Here is a 23,936-nt window from a genome sequence, read left to right on the forward strand (position 1 = left end):
ACAAGACCTGAGTACTTCTACTTTTACTCTAGTAAAAGATCTGTGTGCTTCTACTTTTACTCTAGTACAATATCTGTGTGCTTCTACTTTTACTCAAGTACAAGACCTGAGTACTTCTACTTTTACTCAAGTACAATATATATATACTTATACCCCCTCGGTTTATAGCCTATGAAAAAAACTATTAGAAATAGAAGGCTAAAGCTAACGTTAGCAGATAGTGACAATGTATGCTAGCTAGCTAGCTCAACGATTCCTTAAATAATATTGCCACAGAAAAACGTTTCAGTTCACATCACGCTCTGCCGCTCCGATAGGGAGCTCTGCAGTGAACACCTGAACGGCCCGTTCTAACAGCTGTTCACCAGCGGTCCAGTCTGTGCCACAGTGACTCCGGACGCGCAGTTAATATTAACGAACGCAACCGTAGGTAATGTTGCTGCTGAAGCTAGACAATCATCTCGGAGCAGCAGAGCCTTATTATACATCCATGAGCAGAGCCGACAGGCAGGAAGACTCGAGCACACAGCTCGTACTTCATTATAATATATAAAAAAAGAACACCATGCGTGTCATGATGGCACATAACAGCTCACGGCCGCAGATTACTCCGGGTCCAGACCCCCCAAACCCCAAAAATATTTTTATTGCAGATCTACATGAATCACACAAACGACTTATTTTGGATTCAAAACGGCGAATTTCGCCGAAAGGTGACAAGTTTGCATCACTGAACATAGACAGAGCACAACTGAAACATAACATCTGAGATGTAACAACATAATACACTTTGTGGGGATGCAGCTTGGGATGTGAGTGAGGGACACGGCTCAGAACGGGCGTGTCGCCTGGCAGGACAGGAGAGTGTGTGCACCAGTTTGCCTTGATCTCTGAATTCATGTCCGTGACACTCACTGCTGCTCACAGCTATTTTATAGAAGGAAATTCCTTCACTTCATGAAAGTGTTTTAACCACACACACACCTCTACACACACATTACGGTTGTTATTTTCCCCATAAGGAACAAGTCGCTGCAAATTATCTCGTTTATTACATTGCCACATTCTCAACAAAGTAATGACATGACTCCCAATATTAATTTAAATGCTTTTATGGATTTAGAAAATGTTTTTATTGATTTAAAAAATAGTTGTATGTATTGATTTAAATTGACATGCATCCGCTAAGACAAATAGTCCGTTGTTACCGTTTTCTAAACAGTCTGAATGAAACGGCAGCTCTCAGCTGTGTATTTACACAACTAATGGCCCATCAACCACAGCTCTCTCCCCCCCTCCCCCCCTGATCTTTCTTCTCCAGCAGCTAAATTAACGGTAGGTTACTCTGAGTGACAAGCTTACAGTTAGACACAACACTGTCATTGCAAGTGACCCTCAGTTAGTTGACTTTTATGTTCAACTGCTAAATTCGTTACTGATAAAAAAGGGCTTCTACTGTACCTAATTACCTTAACACTAGAACCGCCAGAGGTTTTTGTATAGGTCTACCTAAACCCGTCAAATCCCGCTATTAGAATGCAATTTTTAACAACATAGGGTGCTACATAACACACTTTCAGGAAAAGTCACGGACTGGGAGACTTTAATATTTTATTGAAAAAAAAGTTACATTGCACACACACAACACACATCACACAAATTGACCCGATTGGCGGTTCTAGTGTTAAATAAACTCACAAATTAATGAAACCAGTTCAATACGCATTATTCTTATTCTTATCATTCTTTATGAGCGCAGAAATAGTCTTAAAATCAGATCTGTTTTTTAAATGAAATCTGACGGCAGGCAGTTAGCTCTGATCACCTATGATAAATGCGCCGCACCTAATCGTTGGCCATTCAGCCACAGACACTGTTCGAAATGGGGGGGAGCTAGGGGGAGCTTGGCTCCCCCGAAGAGGGAGGGAGTTCCCCTGAAGGCTGACTTTGAGATAAATAGGGGGAGCCCAAAACAATCGTGCATATTTGTGTCACACAGATTAGAAATGTTGAGTTTCTGTAAATAACAGTTCTTGAAATAAATAATAGTTATTGTTCATTACAGTTTCTGAATATTTGTTTTATATTTGTGAATATGTCTGGGTGTTGCCATCTGTACGCAGTGTTGGGCAAGTTACTTCCAAAATGTAATATATTACATATTACTTATTACTCTCTTTTGAAAGTAATAAGTTACATTACAATATTACTGTCTCTGAAATGTAATGAGTTACACTACTTTACTTTTTAGTTACTTTCACCAAAATAACCGCAAAAGAATAGCTAGGTATTTTAAATGCTAAAATGTAGTTTAGTGCAGCTCATTATGCATCCAGTGAAGGGCAATGTGGTATAGCATAACAACTGTGTAGGCCCTTAAGGCTACTAACAACTTGTATTTCAGGGCTTAGTTGAATACTCGATTCTGATTGTAAATTCTTAACATGTGACACGTTGTAAATACAGCAGTACAGACCGCTGTTAAGGACTATAATGAAGGTTAACATATTGTAAATCAAGGCAAATATTATTTAAACCATGCTCATGGTTTGAAATGGCAAACATTGAAAGGCAAAAGTATTATTAAAACCATGTAGCCTACTACATCATCACCTTGGTCCCATCATATACGCTGGGAAGAGAATATTTACTGTGCTTGAAAACTGGTATCACATCATCATGTGAGGCTGACTTTGTGACCTGGAGAACATTTCAGCTGCAACATCAGCTCGTTGATAATAAGCTTGGGATATGAGATATTTTTGTAGCCATTCGTGGTGAAGGCATCTGTGATATTGTATGCATTATTTTTGACCCAACATTTCTACAGGCATGTCAGAATATGGTACTATTTTCACATGAATATTCTAGCCATTGTCTATTTTTATACCACAAGCTGCAAAATGACCGCCTTACCCCACTGTACAGACGGGTAGTTGTTTAGATATACCTGGCACCTGCGGGCCGCAGAGGGGCGGCGTAGTTTCGGGCTACGAAGACTGCTGCTCCGGGGCTGGCGAGTCAGGCGGGAGTAAGCTAGTGTCCACAACGGAGGGTAACGTGATGTCCGCATCTGACCTGTTGCTACTGTCTGCAGTAGATGCTGTTTTGCTGTCGTTTAGTGATGGTTGCTTTAACCATTTTCGTATAAATGATTATCCACAGATCAGATGTGTGTCACTGCTGTGGAAGCACTTTGGAAATGATGCACGCGCAGCGGAGCAGTTCACGTGCACCTGACACAATTTGTTGTTTGTATTTTTCGCTACGTTCTCTTTTTTGAATGGTTGTATAACGTTCAACTTCCCCGAAGATCTCGACGCGAAGCCTGAAGGGTAAACACCAGGTTTACTAATCTACCCGCACAATGTGTCGGTGTCGGAATGTCTCGCTATGTTAGTACATTCTTAAAAAACAAAACACCATTTAATTTCGGGTTAAAATGTTTTGTAACTGCGTTACTGAGCATTGTAACGGGTAATATATTACCCACATTTCATTAGTAATGCGTTACGTTACTTCGTTACAGCAAAAAGTAATATATTACTGTAACCCCGTTACTTTTGTAACGCGTTACACCCAACACTGTCTGTACGTGGCGGCGCTGCATTCTTACTTACGTTGCTATGGTTATGGCGGTGATGCCGGCGCAGTATTTGAAATGTTCATATTGATATTTTTTTAACTCTGGCTTTGTAATAAAAAATATGGCAAAACGAAAACAGCCAAGCGTCACAGCTTTTGGATTCACAAGCAAAGAAGCGAAGGAGTCTAAAAATGACAACGTGAACGGAAAACAACTTTTAGTTGGCTGGCTGTAAGCGGCGTTAGGGTCGAGTTTGACAGCTCCACACCGAGGGAGAGGCCTGCCGATGCGGAGCCTGAAGAGGCTTCAACAACGGCGACGTCCGCCGGCATAGTGACACCGTCTGTATTAGTAGAAGAGTGTTTTTATAGCAATTGATCGTATCCGCGCTGCTGCGCCAGTCAACAGAGCGTGCGTGTGACATATTTAGTAGCAGTGTGTGCTCTGAAAAATAAGGCTCCCCGAAAGCAAATGGGTAATTCGAAAACTGACAGAGCTCCCTCTATACAAATCAAACTGTAGACGGTGTGAAAGCACCTATTGTTTTAAATAATGGTCGGAATGTGACCTGTGAGCCTTCTGAATTACCGTGGGACAGCACATTCTAAACTAAAATGTTCAATCAATAAAGTAACATCTTATCTTACCTTTACTTAATTATGAATGTTGTTACATCAAGGCTGAACATTCCGGTTTTTTTGTATTATATTTGTATTTCATCTTGTGGAAGTGCATATCCCCTGTCCTCCACTAGGGGGTGCTGCAGCACCCTCAGCTCACTTCCCACGGCCCTGAACACACCGCAAAGACTTCAGTGCGTGAGTGGCAATAACTCTCCTTACCAGCAGGCGGCGGTAGTATGTATTCGTCATTCAAAAGAGGCAACAACAGGAAGACAGAGAAGAAGAACAGGCTGCGTGATATAAACAAACTATTTTTTATTTTTTATTTTAACTTTATTTAACCAGGATAGGTCTCATTGAGATTAAAAATCTCTTTTTCAAGAGAGTCCCGGCCCAAGAATGGTAACAGCACAGTTTCAGACAGTTTTACAGTTACAAACAATTAAAAAACACACAATCACAACACAGTCATACACCAAGTTTAGCCAAAGCATTTACAGACACAGCGGTCTGCTTCAAGGTCAGTTAAAGTTGCTTTGAGTGTTTCTAATGAGACCAGCTCTCTGAGTTTCAGCTCAGTTTGAAGCAGGTTCCAAGCTTGAGGGGCAGTGTAACTGAACGCTCTTTTCCCAAGTTCAGTACGGACCTGTGGTACAGTTAAAAGAAAAAAGTTCTCTGAGCGAAGCCGATAGGATTCTGTGCATTTTCTATTTATGTACATCCTTAGATAAGGGGGATGAGCACCAAGAATAGCCTTATATATAAGGATGTGCCAATGTTTCAGTCTACGCGTGGTCAGGGAAGACCATCCAACACGAGTGTATAGATTGCAGTGGTGCGTCAAGGATCTGAGGTTTGTGATGAATCTCAGTGCACCGTGGTAGACGGTGTCCAGCGTGTGAAGGCACTGAGAAGATGCATTCATATAAACCACATCTCCATAATCCACCACAGACAGAAAGGTTGCAGACACTAGTCTCTTTTTGGCCTCAGGAAAAACAAGACTTGTTTCTGAAGAAAAAAACTAATTTTATTCTTAATTTTTTCAAGAGTTCCACAATGTGTGGTTTAAAAGAGAGTGAATTGTCAATTATAATTCCAAGATACTTATACTGCAACACAGATTCAACCTCCGTCCCCTGCAAGGTGGTGATAGGAGGAAGGTTCAAGACCTTGGCTTTTGCTTTCGAGAACATCATTAGCTTTGTCTTGGCAGCATTTAAAACAAGTTTCAAATCACACATGTTGGATTGTACAATGTTAAAAGCATTCTGGAGCTGACAAAGAGCCTGCTTCGGGGTGGACGCAGAACAATAAATAACTGTATCATCAGCATAAAAATGCAAATTTGCTTTCAAAACATTGTTATTAAGACTGTGAATGTAAATAATAAATAACAATGCTCCTAAAACAGATCCCTGTGGCACACCCTTGGATACCAGAAGAGATGTTGAAGTTAAGCCTTCTGCCCGCACACACTGTGATCTGCATGAAAGATAATTCTTGAACCAACAGACAACCTTACCTGAAAGACCGATACTAACAAGTCTTTGTAACAGTAAGGCATGATCCACTGTGTCAAAAGCCTTTGACAAGTCAATAAAAAGTGCTGTGCAATGCTCTCTATTGTCTAAGAAGTAAATAAGATAATTTACTACTTTTAAGGCAGCTGTTGTAGTGCTGTGTTTTTTTCTAAAATCAGATTGAAACTCAGATAAAATATTATTTATTGATAAAAACTCCTTCAGTTGGAAATTGAGCAGTGATTCCAGTACTTTATTTAAAACACATAATTTGGAGAAGGGTCTGTAGTTGTTTAGGTGAGTGGGGTCACCCCCTTTTAACAGTGGGAGAACAAAAGCAGATTTCCAAATATGGGGAATTTCGTTTGTCTCCAAGGACAGATTAAAAAGATAACCAAAGGCAGAGCTATAAAATCAGCTGCTAACTATAAAAAGTACGGCTCCAGGTTGTCAGGACCTGCTGATTTTCTTGGTTCCAAACTTTTCAGGGCTTTATGCACCTCTGAGACTGTTACTGGAATAAAATTAAACGGTTCACCCTCCCAGATACCACCGTCAGAGCGATCATTGGCTCCTTGAGCTATGTTCCGCGAGGTAAACAGAGAACCAGAAGCAATAAAATGTTAATTAAAACAACCAAGCATTTCTGCCTTATCAGAGATTTGAACAGAGTCCTCCTTCACAATGCAATGTGGAAGCTCTATAACATTTGTGTCCAGCTAATGATTTAATAGTTTTCCAGAATTTAAGGGGATTGTTTAGGTTGTCCGAAGTTTTAGTTAGGAGATGATCCGCTTTGGCATTTCTGATTTTAACGGTAAATGCATTTCGCAGCTGCCTGAAGAGCAGCCAATGTGACTCAAGACCTGTACTCCTGGCTTTTGACCATGCCACATTGCACTCGTGTAGTAAATCAGAAAGATCTGATGTGAACCATGCATTGTCTCTGCCTTTTACTCTGTAGTTTCTTAAGGGGGCATGCCTATCAACTATTTTAATAAAACCATCATAAAATAATGTCCAGGCAGTTTCAACATCTGCAATGAGATTGATTTTGTCCCAATCAACTAGAAACAGGTCGTGGATAAAACCCTGCTCTACAAAATGTTTCATATCACGCTTTATGATGATACAGGGTTTTGTCTTAGGGACTTTTGTATTCCGTACCTTGGCAATGACACAGTGGTCACTGATGTAATTTGCAAATACAGAAGCAGGGGTGTATTTATGAGAAGCATTTGTATGGATTAGATCAATTAAGGAGGATTTTTCAGGAGATTTCAGATTGGGTCTAGTGGGACTGCCAACAATCTGAAAGAGATTTAAGGAATAGCAGTATGTTTTAACATCATCAGATGCTGGTAGCAGCCAGTTCCAGTTAAGGTCACCCACAATGACAATTTCAGTATAGTTGAGACTGGACAAAAGCTGCATTAAAGATGGTAAAGCGTCGCTGACAGCTGACGGTGGTCTGTAGCAACCAACAACAGTAATATGGAGCGCTTTTGATACTTCTAAGTCAAGAGCCAGAAGCTCAAATTGTTTTGTCAGTGATTTAGAGAGAATAATTTTGACATGACACTTCGATTTAACATAGACTGCAACACCTCCACCCTTTTTTGGTCGATCAGTCCTATACACATTATAGCCGTCAATGCAAATATCCTTGCTTGAAATTGATTTGGTTAGCCAAGTTTCAGATATCACTATTATATCAGCATCGGTTGAATGTGCCCAAATACGAATCATATCCATTTTAGCAATCAAACTGCGCACATTCAAATGGATGAGACCAAGTCCAGACCTTGATTTAAAATCTGCAGGGGTGTTAAAATTAACACAAGATTCTGGTCCAGGGTTAGGTTGCACATTTCCTGAAATCAGCAATAAGAGTACAATTAGACACCGATAGACAGGCCTAGGTGGACTTTTTGACGGCTCTCTCTTAGTGTTTAAACCTAACACAAAATCATGAACATATCTTGAAGAAATAATAAAGTTGTCTTGTAGAGCCATAAGGCTAATCAGACGGGCCAAGTCCACAGATCCGCACTTGACAGATGCGGGAGAGAGGGAGAGGGGGCTCAACATCGTGCCCAGCGGACTGCAAGAGGAGCACATTCCCCGGCCTGGTAAAACCTGGGTTGGGAGAAATGGATGGGATATTCCGGTCCCGTGGGAACTTCCCCCAGTGCTGCTCCAAATTAAAAGGGATAAGACAGCCAAAAGCAGTGACATAATTAAAATCCCGCGAAACGTGGAGAACCCGACCAAAACAGCAGACTTTTGAGCTCCACGCAACAGGACAAGTTAGTGCAGAACAAAATCAGGGTCAATCCCATATAAATCCGTTCCGGTATTTTTCAACCACCCGATCAGCTGGGGACGATGCGTGTCGTGACGTCACATGCCCGACCCGATGCATCGCTGGTTTAAAAGTAAAAAAACTGGATGAGTAGAGAACGTAACACAGTCAGATACAGATCAGTGCACAATTAAAAAAGCCAGGAACTTCCCTTTAGGATGAGAAAAAGAATTGGACCCATCAAGATCAACGATGTGTAGTCCGGTTGCCGAGTTGAACAGGCTCCAATAGTCCAAGTAGCCGGTATTTCCGCCGGTAAGTCACACTACATTTACGCTTACGATTTGAGATGTAGCAGTTGAACAATTGAAAGTGTCCGCCAAACAATTTAGATGTAATCACTCAATCATACAGACATACAGACACAGAACGAGACGTGCTGCCATCTTGGGAGTGACTAAGACAAATAGCGTGTACGTTCAATTTTCACACTCGTCCATCGAAAACATGTTTCGTGCGGAACTGGAGCTAGATTCTGGTTTTGCCCGCTCTGTATTAATGTCATGTGGATTTTCCTGTCATGTTGACAGGTTATCATCATGTAGGCGTTGATAAAAGCTCATTCTAATGTTGTGTTGTGTGTATGAAGGTACGAAATAAAGTTTTGCATTGCCTATCGTGCTATTTGTGTTTATTCTTTTAATCACACAGCGATAAGAAACAATAACAATGTGCCTACATAACTGTCAGTTGCAGCCCTAGCATTAGTATTGGTTATAGTAACAGCTACAACATTAAAATACTTCTAGGCAGATTGAGGAGGATAATGTGAGAATGAACAGAGGGGCAGAAACATCCATCTGAATAATAATAACTTTATTTGTATAGCACCTTTCATACAGGGGATTGCAGTTCAAAGTGCTTTACATCAGTAAGAAATAAGATATAAAATCAGTGTAAAACAAGCAGCAAGAGCAAAGCATAAAGTGGGATAAAATAATGCAGATATATTATATATATGTAACCAGGTTAAAAGCTATTAACGGAGACAGTTAATCGCTGTTATAAATCATACGCTGTTCCTTTAAGAGATTCAAGATGCTTGGTTACACCCAGAGTTGCGCAGCAGAAAGGCGCGCAGTCATGACGTCATAGACAGACGACTCACTGGTAGTTTTCGCGGGAACAGGTAGTTTTAGCGTTGTTTTACAGAGAGACACAGTTTTTCTAAGACGTGTGTGTGTGTGTTCTCCACCGTGCGGGGTCCAACACGAGAGTGGGACGGCGTAAGTCACCAGATATATGCATAATAAAAACCACATTAAGGAAAATATGTTTAAAATGCCTTTTAAGTGGAGTGTGTGCATTTTGTATGTCATGTCTCATGCAGAGGGGAGAAGCAACGCAGTGTTCGGTGCTGCAGGTGTTTCGGATTAACTTGTTTCCCGATCAACTCGTTTCAGTGCGGTGCGTGGCTTTCGACTGAAATACACATTTCGATCGCTTTCTTCTGTCGTTTACATACATCTTTTGGTATATTTGGCTTCTTAGGAACACGTTGATGCACATCCAGTACCAGTGTGTGATGTTGTGATTACGATGGCGATATCCGGACGCGAACAGCGAGGACTACAACAAGACAAACGAGTTGCTTGAATAAATCATTTAAACCAGCTGTTGTTGCCAGACTTATTACGAAATATCATAGTTAATGTCCAAGTCCATCTGTGTATACCTTCAGACAGCCTCCAAGTGAAGCACACAGTGTTTACTCACGGTTTGAAAGCAGCGTGGAGAAGTCTTCATCTGTGTTAAACTGTGATCCTCCCAGGGAACTGGGACCCGCCCACGTTAAAATGTGACCCGCCCAGGTTAAATTGTGTTACGATTTCTGTGGCTATCTACCAGCGATCATGTTTAATATGAAAGACTAACAACACATGTATCCCTTATAAAAACGGTATTGTGCAGCACTCATCCAGATAACATGTGACTGTTACCTGGTTTTGCAAAGATAGCAGCAGAAATGTCATTGGTGATATTAAGACTTTAAAATGCTGCTTGGTCATGAATGTTGTTGTCGGCAAACAATATTACGAATCCTCTATTCAAACATAATATTCAATGTGCATCGATATGAAAATAACAAAAAAGTTCATGCTGGACTCAAACCCGAGTCCCAACAGTAAAAATCAATCATGCCCTGCGCGTTACGAGTGCGCCACGAATCATCACGTCTTAATAAATCACCACAGCTCATTTTGTTACATTAACATTGTCAACAAGTTTGAGAAAAATGCAACCCGACATCATATTGATAATAATATATGATACAAATGTAAGACTGACAACAATAATAGTTAGTAAAGGATTTATTGATGTGAATGTTTTGAACAGTGAATACTTATTGTAAATCGCTTTGGATAAAAGCGTCAGCTAAATGCAATGTAATGTGATGTAACAGGCATCAACACAGCGACTTGATTTATTGTTCTCTGGTGATCTGTTAGGACGTGTTGAATGGAGAAATCTTCATCTGTGTTAAACCGATCCTCCCAGGGAACTGGGACCCGCCCAGGTTAAAATGTGACCCGACTAGATTAAACTGTTACCCGCCCATGTTAAACTGTTACGATTTCTGTGTTAAGTGTTCACTGTTCAAAACATTCACGTCAATAAATCCTTTACAAACTATTATAGTTGTCAGTCTTACATTTGTATCATATATTATTATTAATATGATGTTGAGTCGATTTTATAGCCGTTTATACTTTCATACGGTCTGTTAGTGAAACATACAATTGAACAACAGGTGTACAGACTTAATTAATTAATTAATTCGCACATGGGTCCATTCTATATAAATTGGATTAACATTTCGCCATGTTATGAGGTTAGAGAGGAGATAGCGAGAGACAGAGAGATACAGCGATACAGAGATACAGAGATACAGAGATAGAGATATAGAGAGATAGAGGCAGATAGATAGATTGATAGATAGCGAGATACAGAGATACAGATATAGAGAGATAGAGAGATAGATAGATAGATAGCGAGATATAGAGATACAGATATCGAGAGATAGAGAGATAGAGACAGATAGAGAGATAGATAGCGAGATACAGAGATATAGAGAGATAGAGAGAGATAGTGAGTGATAGTGAGTGATTGAGCGTTGCCTGTGATAGAGTGATTGTCCTGGTGAGTGATAGTGGGTGAGTAATTGAGGTGCGAGTGTGTGTATTTGAGAGAGGCTGGTATTGTAGGTTTGCGTGTATTTGCCACTTTGTTTGTTTGTCTTTGTTGTATTAATTTGTTTGTGTGTGAATAGGTGAGGGTAAGTAGGTAGGAAGTAGTAGGAGTTTAGGCGAGACAGGTGGAAGTAGGTGGAAGTAGGTGGAGTAAGGAGGGACAGAGAGTTGAACATGGATCCCAGAATTGTGAGAGAAATTCTGGATCTAAAAGTCCACCACCAGTATCCTGAAGGGTCAACAAAGAGGGACAAATATGTCATTAAGAGGAGAGCTGACACCTTCAGGATAAAGGGTAAGGATGCATGCCATATGGAGTCTAGAACACAATGATAATATGCTATGGTAAAACTAATACATCTAATATTATGACATATAAACACCAGATGGAGAGCTGTACTACATCTGCAAGCGCAGACAAAACAAGACTGAGAACCTTGCCAAAGTTGTCTCGACTGCCGAAGAAGCAGACCAACTGTTCAAGGAGTTTCACTCCAGTAACATTGGTGGACACTGTGGAGTGGAGAAGACACACTGTGCGCTTATTGCTCGCTACTATTGGCCTGGCATGGAGAGTGACATAGGCAAGTGGGTGAGTTGGTATCTTCAAAATAATGAGGTGGAATACACATTCAGGTTCAAAAATAGAGCACAGAGGAGTGTAATGTCAAGTGTATTTCAAATTGCTTATACTGTATGTGCTAACATCCTATCAGCAGGATGATTAAGAGGTATGACTTTCAGGTGTTAAGCCATCATTGCTCTTAAGACCTGAAAGTCATACCTCCTGCATGTGAAATAAATGTGACTCTGTATATATATTTATATGTATTATTATTATTATTATAAATACATACCTACTATTATTATTCATTACATTTTTGATTGTATACCCCTGCAAATAATTACTGCACTTTATTCCTTATATGCTGCGTGTATTTGTTTTCTTATGTTGTGATGTGTTTTGTTTTGATGGCACCTTTTCAAAGGGAGAAGCACTTCTTTCTTTCTTTTTCTGTATTCTAGTTTAAAATATAATATAGCACATTTATTTGCACTAAACATGAGTCATAACTTTGAAATGATGTTTGTCTGTTTTAGATTGCTCAGTGTCCACAGTGCCAGGCCAAGAGAGCCAACATCAAGGAGAAGCAGGAGTACAGTCCGATAGAGGTAAAATAAACAATGGCATACTGGTATTGTCAATGTAGAAACATGTCAACAGTGATTTACTGTAATGCTCATGTATTTTTTCCCCCCCAGGTTACGGAGCCTTTGGAACTGGTTGGGATGGACTTAGTGGGTAAACTCACAGTAACAGATGGTGGCAACCAGTACATATGTGTAATGGTTGACTATTTCACCAAATGGGCAGAGGCCTACCCACTAAAGACTAAAACAGCAGAAGAGGTGACCAATTGTATCATTGATTTCTTTTACAAATTTGGTGCACCTCAAAGACTGCTAACAGAACAGGGCTCAGAGTTTTGCAACAAGGTACAGTGTTGATGCAGTATGAATCCCCAATATGTAACTGTAGTTGCTGTGCTAACCTATTGCTTGTCTGTCCTAATGATAATTTCAAGGTCAACTCTGCCCTGTGTGAGAGGCTGGACATCAAGCGAAGCCTGTGCTCCGCCTACCACCCACAGACCAATGGCCTTGTGGAGAAATTAAACGGCACTATACAGAGGTATTGGTTTTCAATACCTGATGGAATTCACGCTCTAGATAGAATAACAAACACATTTCCTGTTCCTATGTGAACAGGTAATCAGTAATGATATGTTGCTTTATCATACATGAGAACCCATATGCTCTCCTGCTTCCTCATACCTATATTTGAATTCTGCATTTTAAGGACGTTGAACAAAATGGTGGCTGGTCACCCCAAACGCTGGGACCAGGTGCTCCAGTCCACCATGTTTGCTCTTCGGACCAAAAAACAGCTGACCACAAAATACAGTCCATATTATTTGATGTTTGGGAGGGAGGCTCGGTATCCTTCAGAGGTGCCAGAGGAGTACGTGGTAAGAGGTTCTAATGTTGTCATCCTTTTCAAACGTTTTCATTTGGATCATCTGCCTTCTAAAATTCTAACTGTCATTTGTTGCAGGTCAAAGAAGACAAAGTCAGCAAGCTGGTCGAACGGGAGGAGATCCATGAAGGCCTGAAAAAACAGGAGGCTGTATTCACAGCGATAAAAAAGAATATGAAAACAAGTCAGGACAAGGTCCGCAAAAGAAAAATAGACAGGGGCCAGGAGGACAACTTCCAAGTAGGAGATCAGGTGTTGCGGAGGAACGTCAGACAGGAGCAAAGGAAAGGGGGAAAGCTGGAGGATGACTGGTTGGGACCCTACAGCATCCTGGAACTAGAGGGGAAAAAGGCCATTGTTGGTAAGGGCACCACAAAATTGCAGACCAACATTGACCATCTAACACATTATTTCCAGCCAGAGGAGAGGATCCCTGCCAAACTACAAAAGTTGTCCGATCCCTCTCCTCTGGCTGGTCCACAACACACAAAGACACAGACACACATCCACAGCACACAAACACCCACCACACAAACACCACAAGTGGCACCTCCATCTTCATCTGACTGCGAGGCCCAAATGGCACCAAAAGATCCTGAACTTTGTAAGTAAACAGACAGAAAGTACATACCAAATTATGCATTTCACAAATAACTGCCATTGCTATATTTACAGTAATTCGACAAATATGGACAGGGAGGAGAAAACACACGCTCTGGTGCAAGTTTGGGCCATATAAAGTGTACACGGAGAACCTCATGGAGTTGGCCCCAGGGAAGTGGTTGGAGGGAGAGGTAAATTACAAAACAAGAGAATATTGGACTGATATTTATTTAGATTGTATCACAAGTTACTTTGTACTCTTAGATCGTCAATTCATATTTAACCATGGTGGGAAGGAAAGCTGGCGCTCTAATGATAGACTCCTATCTAATGACGTCGCTCTGGGAGGGAACCCACAAAGGTTCTTTGAGAAGGGTGAGTAGGACTATAGGATGATTTCTTTCTTTGTACATAAGTATGCCTATGTATTTTGGGTATATGTATGTTTGTATCTCCATACACACAAATACATACTTATGTTAGTGTATACATTAGTTGTTGTAATTATTAGAATTTTTTTTAGTTGGACCTTTTCAAACACGATGTGGCAGTTGGAGCAGTCTGCAGCCACGGACACTGGACACTGATTGTAAGTAATCTTCAACGTAAACAGATCTAGACGGAACCATGACACTATCTGATGTAGGGGTTGGTTATAATTAGTATTTGCATTTCCATAGATCATGTACCTAAAGGAGAGGCGGTCCCTGTACTTGAACCCATTTGGGGCCACAGACGAACAGATCGACAAATGCAAGGATGTAACAGGGTGAATGAAATGTCAGCTTTGATGTGTGCATTAGACAAATACATGTATTCATACACCATGGATCATCTTTTGGGAGCAACAAAAAGGTCATTCAAGAATTGTTGTCCTTTAACAGGATTCAACTGATCTTGAATTAAATGATTTTAATTGGGCATATGTTGAAATTGGCAAACTGTAATAAATGTGTGTTTTGTGTGTAGAGCATTGGTCTGCAAAAAGTGTCCGGGAATAGGGAGCTGGGAATGCGCAACCGTTGCTCACCCACAACAAAATGACTCATCGTCATGCGGGGTGTTTGTGTGCAAGGTAAACATTTGATTATATCTGTTGCTATGTGTCATTATTAAAAAGTCCTCAAAATGATACTTATCAGACACTTTTTAGCTTGCAGAGCAGATATTGTCTGGGGAAACCGTGGCATATCCAGTTGACGCGATGGGTGTGGCCATGTTGCGGATGCACATGGCAATGTCTCTGGTGACAAATTCAGGTATACAGAACTCTACCAGGTATACTTCAATGTGTCTATATTAGCATTAAACTACATTATCTTCTTTTTTGCAGATGACCTATCCCAGCTCTGTAGGGCTTTTGGGGAGCTCAGCTCGTTGGCTGAAGGGGACATTGATACGTGGGTATGTAGAGAAATTCATGTCCTTCTGCTGGAAGACTGGGATGCCCCTTGGATAGGTTACCTCAACATCACTGGGTGAACACTCACTATCACACAACTATTACAAATGTATAGTTGAAGTCACCTAACTTGCATGTCTTTGCACTTTCGGTGGGCACTGGAGCAGCTGAAGGAACATACCAACACAGACTCCAAACAGAAAGGACCACAGCTAAGATTGTAACCCTATATCTGACACCCATTGCCATACTATGTAAAGAAATAATGTCTAAGGAAGTTAAAACGGCTTAATTTGACATCCTAATCAGGATGATTGATGTGGACCTGACAGTATTCTAAAGTATTTCTCTTTTTCCCTGTCAGATTGAGTGCACCACCTGCAATATGTGGTATCACTTAGGATGCGTGGGACTGGCCTCCCCCACAGAGGATGACTACTTTTGCCCTTCCTGCAAATCGTGATGGCAGAACAGAATATGTCTCCTTGGGAGGTGCGAGGTCCCAGACACACCCTGTAACCTGTGGTGTCCCTCAAGGATCGGTCCTTGGGCCCACTCGGTTCACCTTGTACACTCTTCCCCTTGGCCGTGTCATCAGCAAGCATGGAATATCATTCCATTGCTACGCTGATGAAACGCAGCTATATATAAAGACAGACCCTATCCCACATGCTTCCTCACTGTCACCATCATGCACTTTTTGCATATCATGTATTTAGTTTGTGCTATGTTTGTAAAATGTAATTTTCTTAAATGTTTTATGTGAGGGACTGCAGATGGAAATTAGCTCAAAGCTAAATCTGGCACTGTTATGCTTGACGCATTTTAATGTTTTAAGTGTTCATTACTGAGCATTGTCCCTGCCAAATAAAGGATTACATAAATAGATACTGAATCATTACTATCGTTGTTGTCTTTCCTTCTGTCACACTAATGAGTAAGTCTATCTACTATACAGAATCAAAGCTTGCATTGCATATTAGAACATGAATTTGGCCACTGTTATTATAGTTGCAATATGTAAAATTGGCCCTTAGCACACCATAGGGGACGTGATGCCTATGCTGTTAAGTATTTTATTTTGGTGAGTCTGTCGCAAGACAGAAAAGACAGCCAGTATTGCTAGAATATAAAACTTCTTTTAAATTGCATTCTGTTTCTAGCGCAAAACCTTTGGTCCAGGTTTACATCCTATCAGCTACTGCATTAGCAGACATAGCAAAAGGAAATGGGGGGCCTATTTAGAAAGTTAACGTTTCAAAATGTCTATATTGTGAGGCAAAATATTATATTGTACAGCATATTGTTGCATGGCAAATATCACAAAACACATGGCCTTATTTGCATATCAGAAGTTAATGTTTGCACTAGAACACATTTATATGTAAAATTAACACTTATCACAACATAATGTGGGCTCGCAGGCTGATAAACTAGGATATCTGATCTCTCTTAATGAGGTTTGATACAGACCTCAGTCACTATTTCTAAGCAAATGCCTACTATAATATGTATATTATATGCAGTGCTTGAATTGGAATAAAAAAGGTGCCAGTACTCTAAATCAGCAACAAGTATTTGGCACAAAGTCATAGTATATCCTATAATGCTGGTGGGTTTGTCTCTTTACTGTATATTTTAGAAAGGCTCACTGTACTTAAACAAAATGACTCAGGGTGCATCTGAGATTAGAGGGGGTGCAGTGGTAAAGTGCTATTTTTATAAGTGGGGAGTGGACCTGACACCCTCTAGTCTACGGCATGCTCCCCCGGGAACATTTTTTTGTAAATATTGAAGTTAGATGCATCAATCTGGTGCACTTTGAGAGCAAAATGAAGAGATATATGGATACCTCTCAACATCCATAATGAAACAACTGTAAACAGATTTACTTTTTCTTTATGGATATAAAAGAAAGTAAAGCTTGACTCCTACTGGCTATTTAAATGACTCCTCGTCCCTGAGGCCACTACCAGTTTTTTGTGCCATTTTGCTGGATTTATTTGTCAATAGCGTTGCTGCACAAGGTGATAGCCCTCTAGTTTAAATCTACTACCCAAAAAGAAACATATGGAGATGGGTTACTATTTAATAAAAATTGCAAATCTTTTTGGGAACAGTGGGGCCGGGCCTCAAATCCTAAGATTTGTTTTTAAATGTTGGACTTAAATGCATCAATCTGGTGCATTTTGAGGGGGAAATAAAGAGACTACACCCATATGAAACAAAAATGTATACATTTAAATAATCATAAAATCATAAGTACATGGCCATAACCAATAACATACAATATCCAACATGAAAAAACATTGAAACTTGTTTATTTATTTGTTTTTGGTTCATTTATAGTTGTGAGTGTGTCTGGGCTCCTGAATCGGCCTCTCCTGTCTCCCTCCTCTCCCCCCTGCTCCTCTTTGAGGCAACAGCAAAGACTAGTTTTAGCTCTCAACAAGTTTATCTTACCTTTTTTCACCTAGTTAACATTTTGTTTGTATTGTTCATGCATATTTTACTAATCACTACCCCCTCAAATGGAAACATGTGTTTACATAAATGGTGACCGAACCGTTTGAGACCCACTGAGATAACTTAAACTAAGTTAACTATCTAAAGACTCAGAGAGTAATTTACCTCACCAGAGCTGTAGTTTTCAGCCTCTCAGTCTGACAGCAAAGGACTCTCCCTCCAACTTGTTGTTGAAACAGCTCCTTATATCCGTTAGCGCAGCTAGCTAGCACCAGATGCTAACAACAATACACGTAACCGGTGCGCACGCTTTCTCGCTCGCTCGCGCCACACATACACCAACACACACCCTCCCGAGCTTGAATGACACACAGAGACCAATCGAGGGCATTAGTATGATCTGTATGAAAGTGGCAATGTCGGCAGGCCACGTCATGTAGACAGCCAGTCACCCTCTGTGAGGCAGAGTCAGACCCACATTTGCGCTGCGTTGCGTTTACAATAGTGTATATTGCCGGCGGCTGAGTACCGGCATTTTGCCGGTACTCAGTAAGAAGTGCCGGTACCACATGGATAAAAATCAGAAGTGCCGGTAGTGCGTACCGGTGAGTACCGGCCCAATTCAAGCACTGATTATATGGCTTAAAGTGTACATACATTCGCTCACATTATAAATGATGATCGGGTTGCATTTTTCTAGAACTTGTTGACAATGTTAATGTAACAAAATGAGCTTTGGTGATTTATTAAGACGTGATGATTCGTGGTGCACTCGTAACGCACAGGGCATGATTGATTTTTACTGTTGGGACTCGGGTTTGAGTCCAGCATGAACTTTGTTTTTATTTTCATGTCGATGCACATTGAATATTATGTTTGAATAGAGGATTCGTAATATTGTTTGCCAAAAACAACATTCATGACCAAGCAGCATTTTAAAGTCTAAATATCCCCAATGACATTTCTGCTGCTATCTTTGCAAAACGAGGTAACAGTCACATGTTATCTGGATAAGTGCTGCACAATACCGTTTCTATAACCTGGGCGGGTCACGTTTTAACGTGGGCGGGTCTCAGTTCCCTGGGAGGATCACAGTTTAACACAGATGAAGACTTCTCCACGCTTCGTTTAACATTAACGCTGTATCTCTCTGTCTCTCGCTATCTCCTCACTAACCTCATAACATGGCGAAATGTTAACCCGATTTATATAGACTGGACCCTGAAGGATTATTTGAATTATTTGAAGGATTAAAGTAACGTGGTATGGCAGGAAAGTTCAATCTGGTATATTCATTTTAATGTCACCTTATATAGAATATGTGTTAAACTTGTGATTTCTGCATTGAGTGACTTCTGCCTAGCAGATACCAAGAAGAGGCCCCTAGGGTCTCTCTGTTATGTATCAATAGTGCTTGCAATTAACAGGGGAAGTCCCAGATACATTTTCAGATAATGTAGTTAAAGTCTTGTAGAATTAATGTTTATCTCCTACACATCCTGCAGGCCTGGAGACTTGGGTCACCCAGCAGTAACCAAGATAAACGTCCTTTTGAGCTTATCAATAAAATGTATTCATTCCTAGTAAGCTGACTTTGGGGTGAAGGGAAGTTCAGGGAAGCCATTAAGCCACAAGAACAATTAAACTTCTGTTAATCAACCAAAACTCATGACTTTCAGGGGACAGGACATTCGGACCTATAACAAGGGTCACTTCCTAGAGAATATGTGTGTGTATTTCTTACTGTGATCAGATGTCCTGTATAATCATTTATCAACTATTCCTGTATTAGTGTTTTATTTGATTCCTCTGCTTTTATTCTTTCATATGTGGGTACTGGAGGGCTACAAACAGTGTGGAGAAATTAGCTTAAACATGTTTTATTACTCTATGGGAAATGGAAGCAGCATGTCAAATGATCAGGGAAATCTACTTGTTTTAAATATATGTGTGTGGTTGATTACTTTGTATTAATAATAGCAGTATGTGTAAAGGAAGCTGGAAATATGCAATGTGAAACCTTTTATTTGAAATAAAGTTTATGCAGGGAATATTCTTAAAGAACAATAGCTCAAGTGTCTGGAAGAGCTGCAGGCTAAATGAGTGTGCGGTACTTTTTACTGCTTGAGATCAGAGCTGATGTTTTCCTCTTGTTATTATTGTTTGAGGTTAAGGTAACTCACATGTGTTATTTGTATAATCCAACTATAAAAAACTATATCTTAAAACTATCTTTATAAAATGCCAAAAGTATGTGAAACTTGCAAGGAGGGGTTTGTTATCTCGAATGTAAGGGTCGCCTCTGGCTCGCGCTGATTGGCTGTCTTTTCTAAGTGGAGGACCCCTCGGGGGGGGGGGGGGCAGCCGCATAGCTCCTCCTGGGGTTTTGGATATAAGCCGATGTTTTCTTTAGACCAGCCTCTTCTTTTCTTCAAACTGACCAGATCCGTGAGATTGGAGGAAGAGCAGGAAGTACTTCCTTTGTGTTTGTATTTGTATTTGTATCTGTATTTTGTATTGTTACTTTTTATCATTAAAACAAGATTATTGTTTAACTTGCATTCTGGTGTTTCTTAATCCCTTCCTTCTCCCGAATTCACCCAGCTTATCAAACGACACGCGGAGACGAGGTTGGTTTTCAACATCCTCCAAATCTCCAACAAATGGTGACCCGACGTTTCTGAGTGGGGTGTTTTCGGGGAAGAGACCACCAGCAGCAAGCGGACGGAATAGTCCAGGGCTAAACATCTCGGCTTCTTCTGACAACTAACAACAGAGCTCTGACAATAACAGGTAAACAGATGCCAGTTTAATTCGAAATCTGTGATTTGACCATATTCCAAATTTTAGGGTTGTCAGACGAAGTTTACAGTGTTTTTTATAGTAACAATGCAAATGTGTGTTTTACTTGTTAAAACCGGATATTGAGTTCCGGCAGGCCAGAAGGGTATTAAAGTCCCTGGCTTGGAAGTGGAGGTATAAGAGTCCCCACAGTTAAAATCGGATATCAAGTTCCGACAGGCCAGAAGGGTATTGAAGTCCCGGGCTTGAAAGTGGCGGTATTGAGTCCCCACAGTTAACCTGTCTAGAGTAGTCAGTAGGTTGTATTAAGTCTCCATATAAGACTGACTCAAAATAACGAATCCACAGCTCGACGGGGCGGGGGACTAGCTATTTATGTTATAAGTGATCCAAAGGAGAGTAACGCAACCTTCAAAAAGCAATTTTGAAGTGACCGGACCTCATTAATCCTTTGTTCTGTGGGGTTGAATCTATAAAGCCAAACGTCACGATAAAGAGTTCTGTGGGCCTGAGTTTTCGGCTCCATGTCAGCGTCACATCGTTGAAAGACGGTGTTGAAGCGCGCTGAGAGGCTTGCTAAACTTGTTGGAATAAACATCGGACAATAAAAGCTGAATAGACTGTACGGGGAATTTTTTCTGTGAATATTTACTGGTAACAAGGACAGTAAGTCAGATCAATATATATGAAGTCTGTGAATATCTACTGGTAACAGAAACAGCCGAAGTCAGATGAATAGATACGAAGTCATAATGAAAGGAGAATTTTAACGAGAGGAGCGTGAGTTAAGAGCTTACGAGGACAGTGGGTTCAAGCAGAAAAATTGAATAAAAGGATAGCAGAAGTGTTAATTGTTGAAAGAAGCCCCCCTTTTCCAAAGGAGAGGCTGAGAGCCACAGCAGGGGAGAGAGAAGGGGGTGTCAGTATTTGTCTGTGAGAGTTCCCCCCACCCTTTTTCCTCTCGAGAGCAGCAGCGGCCCGGAGGGTGTCTGCTTGCTTTTGTCTCTAGTGATCTGAAGTTGGACTGAAATACATAGAAAATGAACAGATCAAGGTGTGATTTGAAGTGGTAGATATATTGAAATAAATAAACAATGATTTGCTGTTATTTAAATATAGTCTTTGAGAACTGATTGATACCGTTGCATTGCGTTGTGAATTTCATGGTATTTGTCATTAACTAAGGATTGTACTTAATTATACTTCAAGGAAAATTATGTTACATACAGTAACCTTAGGGGAAAGTAAAAAGAGATTTACTGAGAATATGAAGTACATTAAAGTTAAGGTTATTCAAATTAAATATGATAGGTGGATTTTTCCATCTAGAATACGACATAGAAAGAGGAACATTTGTTAGACATGAAATAACGAACTCATTGGAAGAAATATATATATTGTGAGGTTATTTAGGAGTTGTTATCATATACAGTTACTCTCAGTTGATGGTTGTTTAAAGTAGATAGGAAACGGAAAACGTAAACGATTCACCACAATGGTGTTTTTTAGTTTATGAAGAAGAAGTAGACAGTAAAAATAAGGTTTTTGTAAATGTGTCAGTCAGAGGGAATCTGTTCATGTTTAAGCATGACAGAGGTGCTGCACGAGGTTTTGCTCCAGCCATCTCACACAGTTTCACAAAGGGGTGATTTGTGAGGGGCTGGAGCGGAGGCAGCTGCAGGGCGCAGTGAGACAGAAAGACAGGAGAAATGAGACGGTTTGAAGAAGTATAGAGAGAGTACAGGTTATATAGAGTTACTACTATTCTGGAAAATGTCATATTGTTTTGTGAGTAACATGAAATAAGAATATATTTACTAGATATAAGAACAACAGGCTTATCTAGGTTAACAGAACATTGCTATTAACCAGTTTCAGCTGCAAATATCCTATCTTTGTTCTAAAGAGAACATACGTTGCATTTACAATTAATATTAAGAAATGTTCACAATTGATACCATTAAAGACCGTTTGGGATTAATAGGACGAGTTTGTCATAAACATTCGTGCTTAGATGGAATAAAAGTGTTGAGAGATGTTCTCAAAAATGGGAGTTTTCACAATGCTTTTAGTTTTTATTGAAACAATTAAGTAATAAGGACAGAAAAATGTTCCGTGATGATTTATTTAGGTTTCAGCTTTAGTAATAATGAAGATTACATTTTGTAATAATTCCTTTAAGTGTTCCAAAATATATTCATTAACTGTAGTCAGATTACTTGTTTTAAATATATAGCGCTGGATACAGTTAGTTTTGTATTCTGTTACAAATCTAACCATGCTTGTAACACACAACTTAGATAAACAATTTGAAAAGAATAGAATAAGCAAGAAGATTAAAGATTAATCTATAGTGGTTAAGAAAAGTTTTTGTTTTGCCTATTAACTGAGAACTGAAGTAATGAAGAATAGGAAGACTGTTGCCATTAATGGGTTTAACATTCACATGTTTCAGCATTCCTGACCATATAGACACTCAGCTGTTTTATTTTGTCACCCGCTGGGGGAGAGATTTACATTGAGTTTTTCTCAGTAGCTGATTTGCTGTGATTACAGCAGCATTGGATAGTTGTGCGCCACCTTTGGGTTGTACTCTGAATCAGGGTGTTGGTGAAAAGTTGCTCATTGCAAACAGAAGAACTGTGCAAAGAACACATCTCAGAGGAGGTTTTCACAGTTTGCTTGTGCCTCGTTGTCAAGGCAACAGTGGTGTGAAGAGGTACTGCAGTTTTGGGGGATTTCTGCTGCACAGAGGACAACGTGTGTCTGCTGATTGTATCACATTGATCCAGAGGTCCCTTCCCCCTCAGGACATCCCAATGCCAGAGAGAGTTTCCTTGGAGCCCACTGACCAGGGCCGGTTCTAGCTTTTTGGGGGCCCTGCCACTGACTACAGCTGAAGAGGACAATGAATCATTGACTGTTCTCAATATGACAAGATCTTGAGACAGGCTGGTCTCAGTCTGTTCAGACTCTGAAGAAATCATGCAATGATTTTACAGCATAACTGTGCAAGAGTTTATCAGAAGGTGGTGTAGAACGATATGCTTAGTGTTTAGGAAGGGAGGCTGATTGTTTAATGATGGTCTGGAATGCTGAAAGGGTTAAGGTTTAATATCCTTGTTTGGCAAACAAGACATCTGATTATTATGTCACACATGATAATCTTGACATAGTGACTAGCTATGGGTAAACGTGTGGACGTTATACCATTATTATCATGAACTAAAAATAAATAGGGAAATAGTATCTGGTTAAAGATGAATGGATTTCATATCCTAGAGAGGATTAGTTATATTGTGAATACTTCACAAGGTATTTACTAATGTATTTTGAA

General features: G+C 40.2%; 1 protein-coding gene across 5 annotated transcripts in view; it reads left to right on the forward strand.

Moving 5' to 3' along the window:
* The first annotated feature begins 10,864 nt into the window (after nucleotides 1-10,864).
* LOC307023166 (uncharacterized protein) overlaps nucleotides 10,865-23,936 on the forward strand; it is a 213,531-nt gene continuing 200,459 nt past the window's right edge. The window contains exons 1-12 of one of the 5 annotated variants that reach the window (XM_079656265.1): nucleotides 10,865-11,583; nucleotides 12,390-12,461; nucleotides 12,552-12,981; nucleotides 13,150-13,318; nucleotides 13,405-13,930; nucleotides 14,002-14,120; nucleotides 14,194-14,304; nucleotides 14,453-14,518; nucleotides 14,610-14,698; nucleotides 14,899-15,004; nucleotides 15,083-15,188; nucleotides 15,263-16,204. In XM_079656265.1, coding sequence (XP_079512391.1) covers nucleotides 12,797-12,981; nucleotides 13,150-13,318; nucleotides 13,405-13,930; nucleotides 14,002-14,120; nucleotides 14,194-14,304; nucleotides 14,453-14,518; nucleotides 14,610-14,698; nucleotides 14,899-15,004; nucleotides 15,083-15,188; nucleotides 15,263-15,411 — 1,626 coding nt within the window. In that variant the 5' untranslated portion in view covers nucleotides 10,865-11,583; nucleotides 12,390-12,461; nucleotides 12,552-12,796 and the 3' untranslated portion in view covers nucleotides 15,412-16,204. Of the gene's footprint in view, nucleotides 11,584-12,115; nucleotides 12,982-13,149; nucleotides 13,319-13,404; nucleotides 13,931-14,001; nucleotides 14,121-14,193; nucleotides 14,305-14,452; nucleotides 14,519-14,609; nucleotides 14,699-14,898; nucleotides 15,005-15,082; nucleotides 15,189-15,262; nucleotides 16,205-23,936 lie in introns of those variants that run through there. The other 4 variants (XM_079656264.1, XM_079656263.1, XM_079656266.1 and 1 more) reach the window with 4 other exon arrangements.

This window comes from Notothenia rossii, assembly GCF_949606895.1.
Source record: "Notothenia rossii genome assembly, chromosome: 10".
NCBI lineage: Eukaryota > Metazoa > Chordata > Actinopteri > Perciformes > Nototheniidae > Notothenia > Notothenia rossii.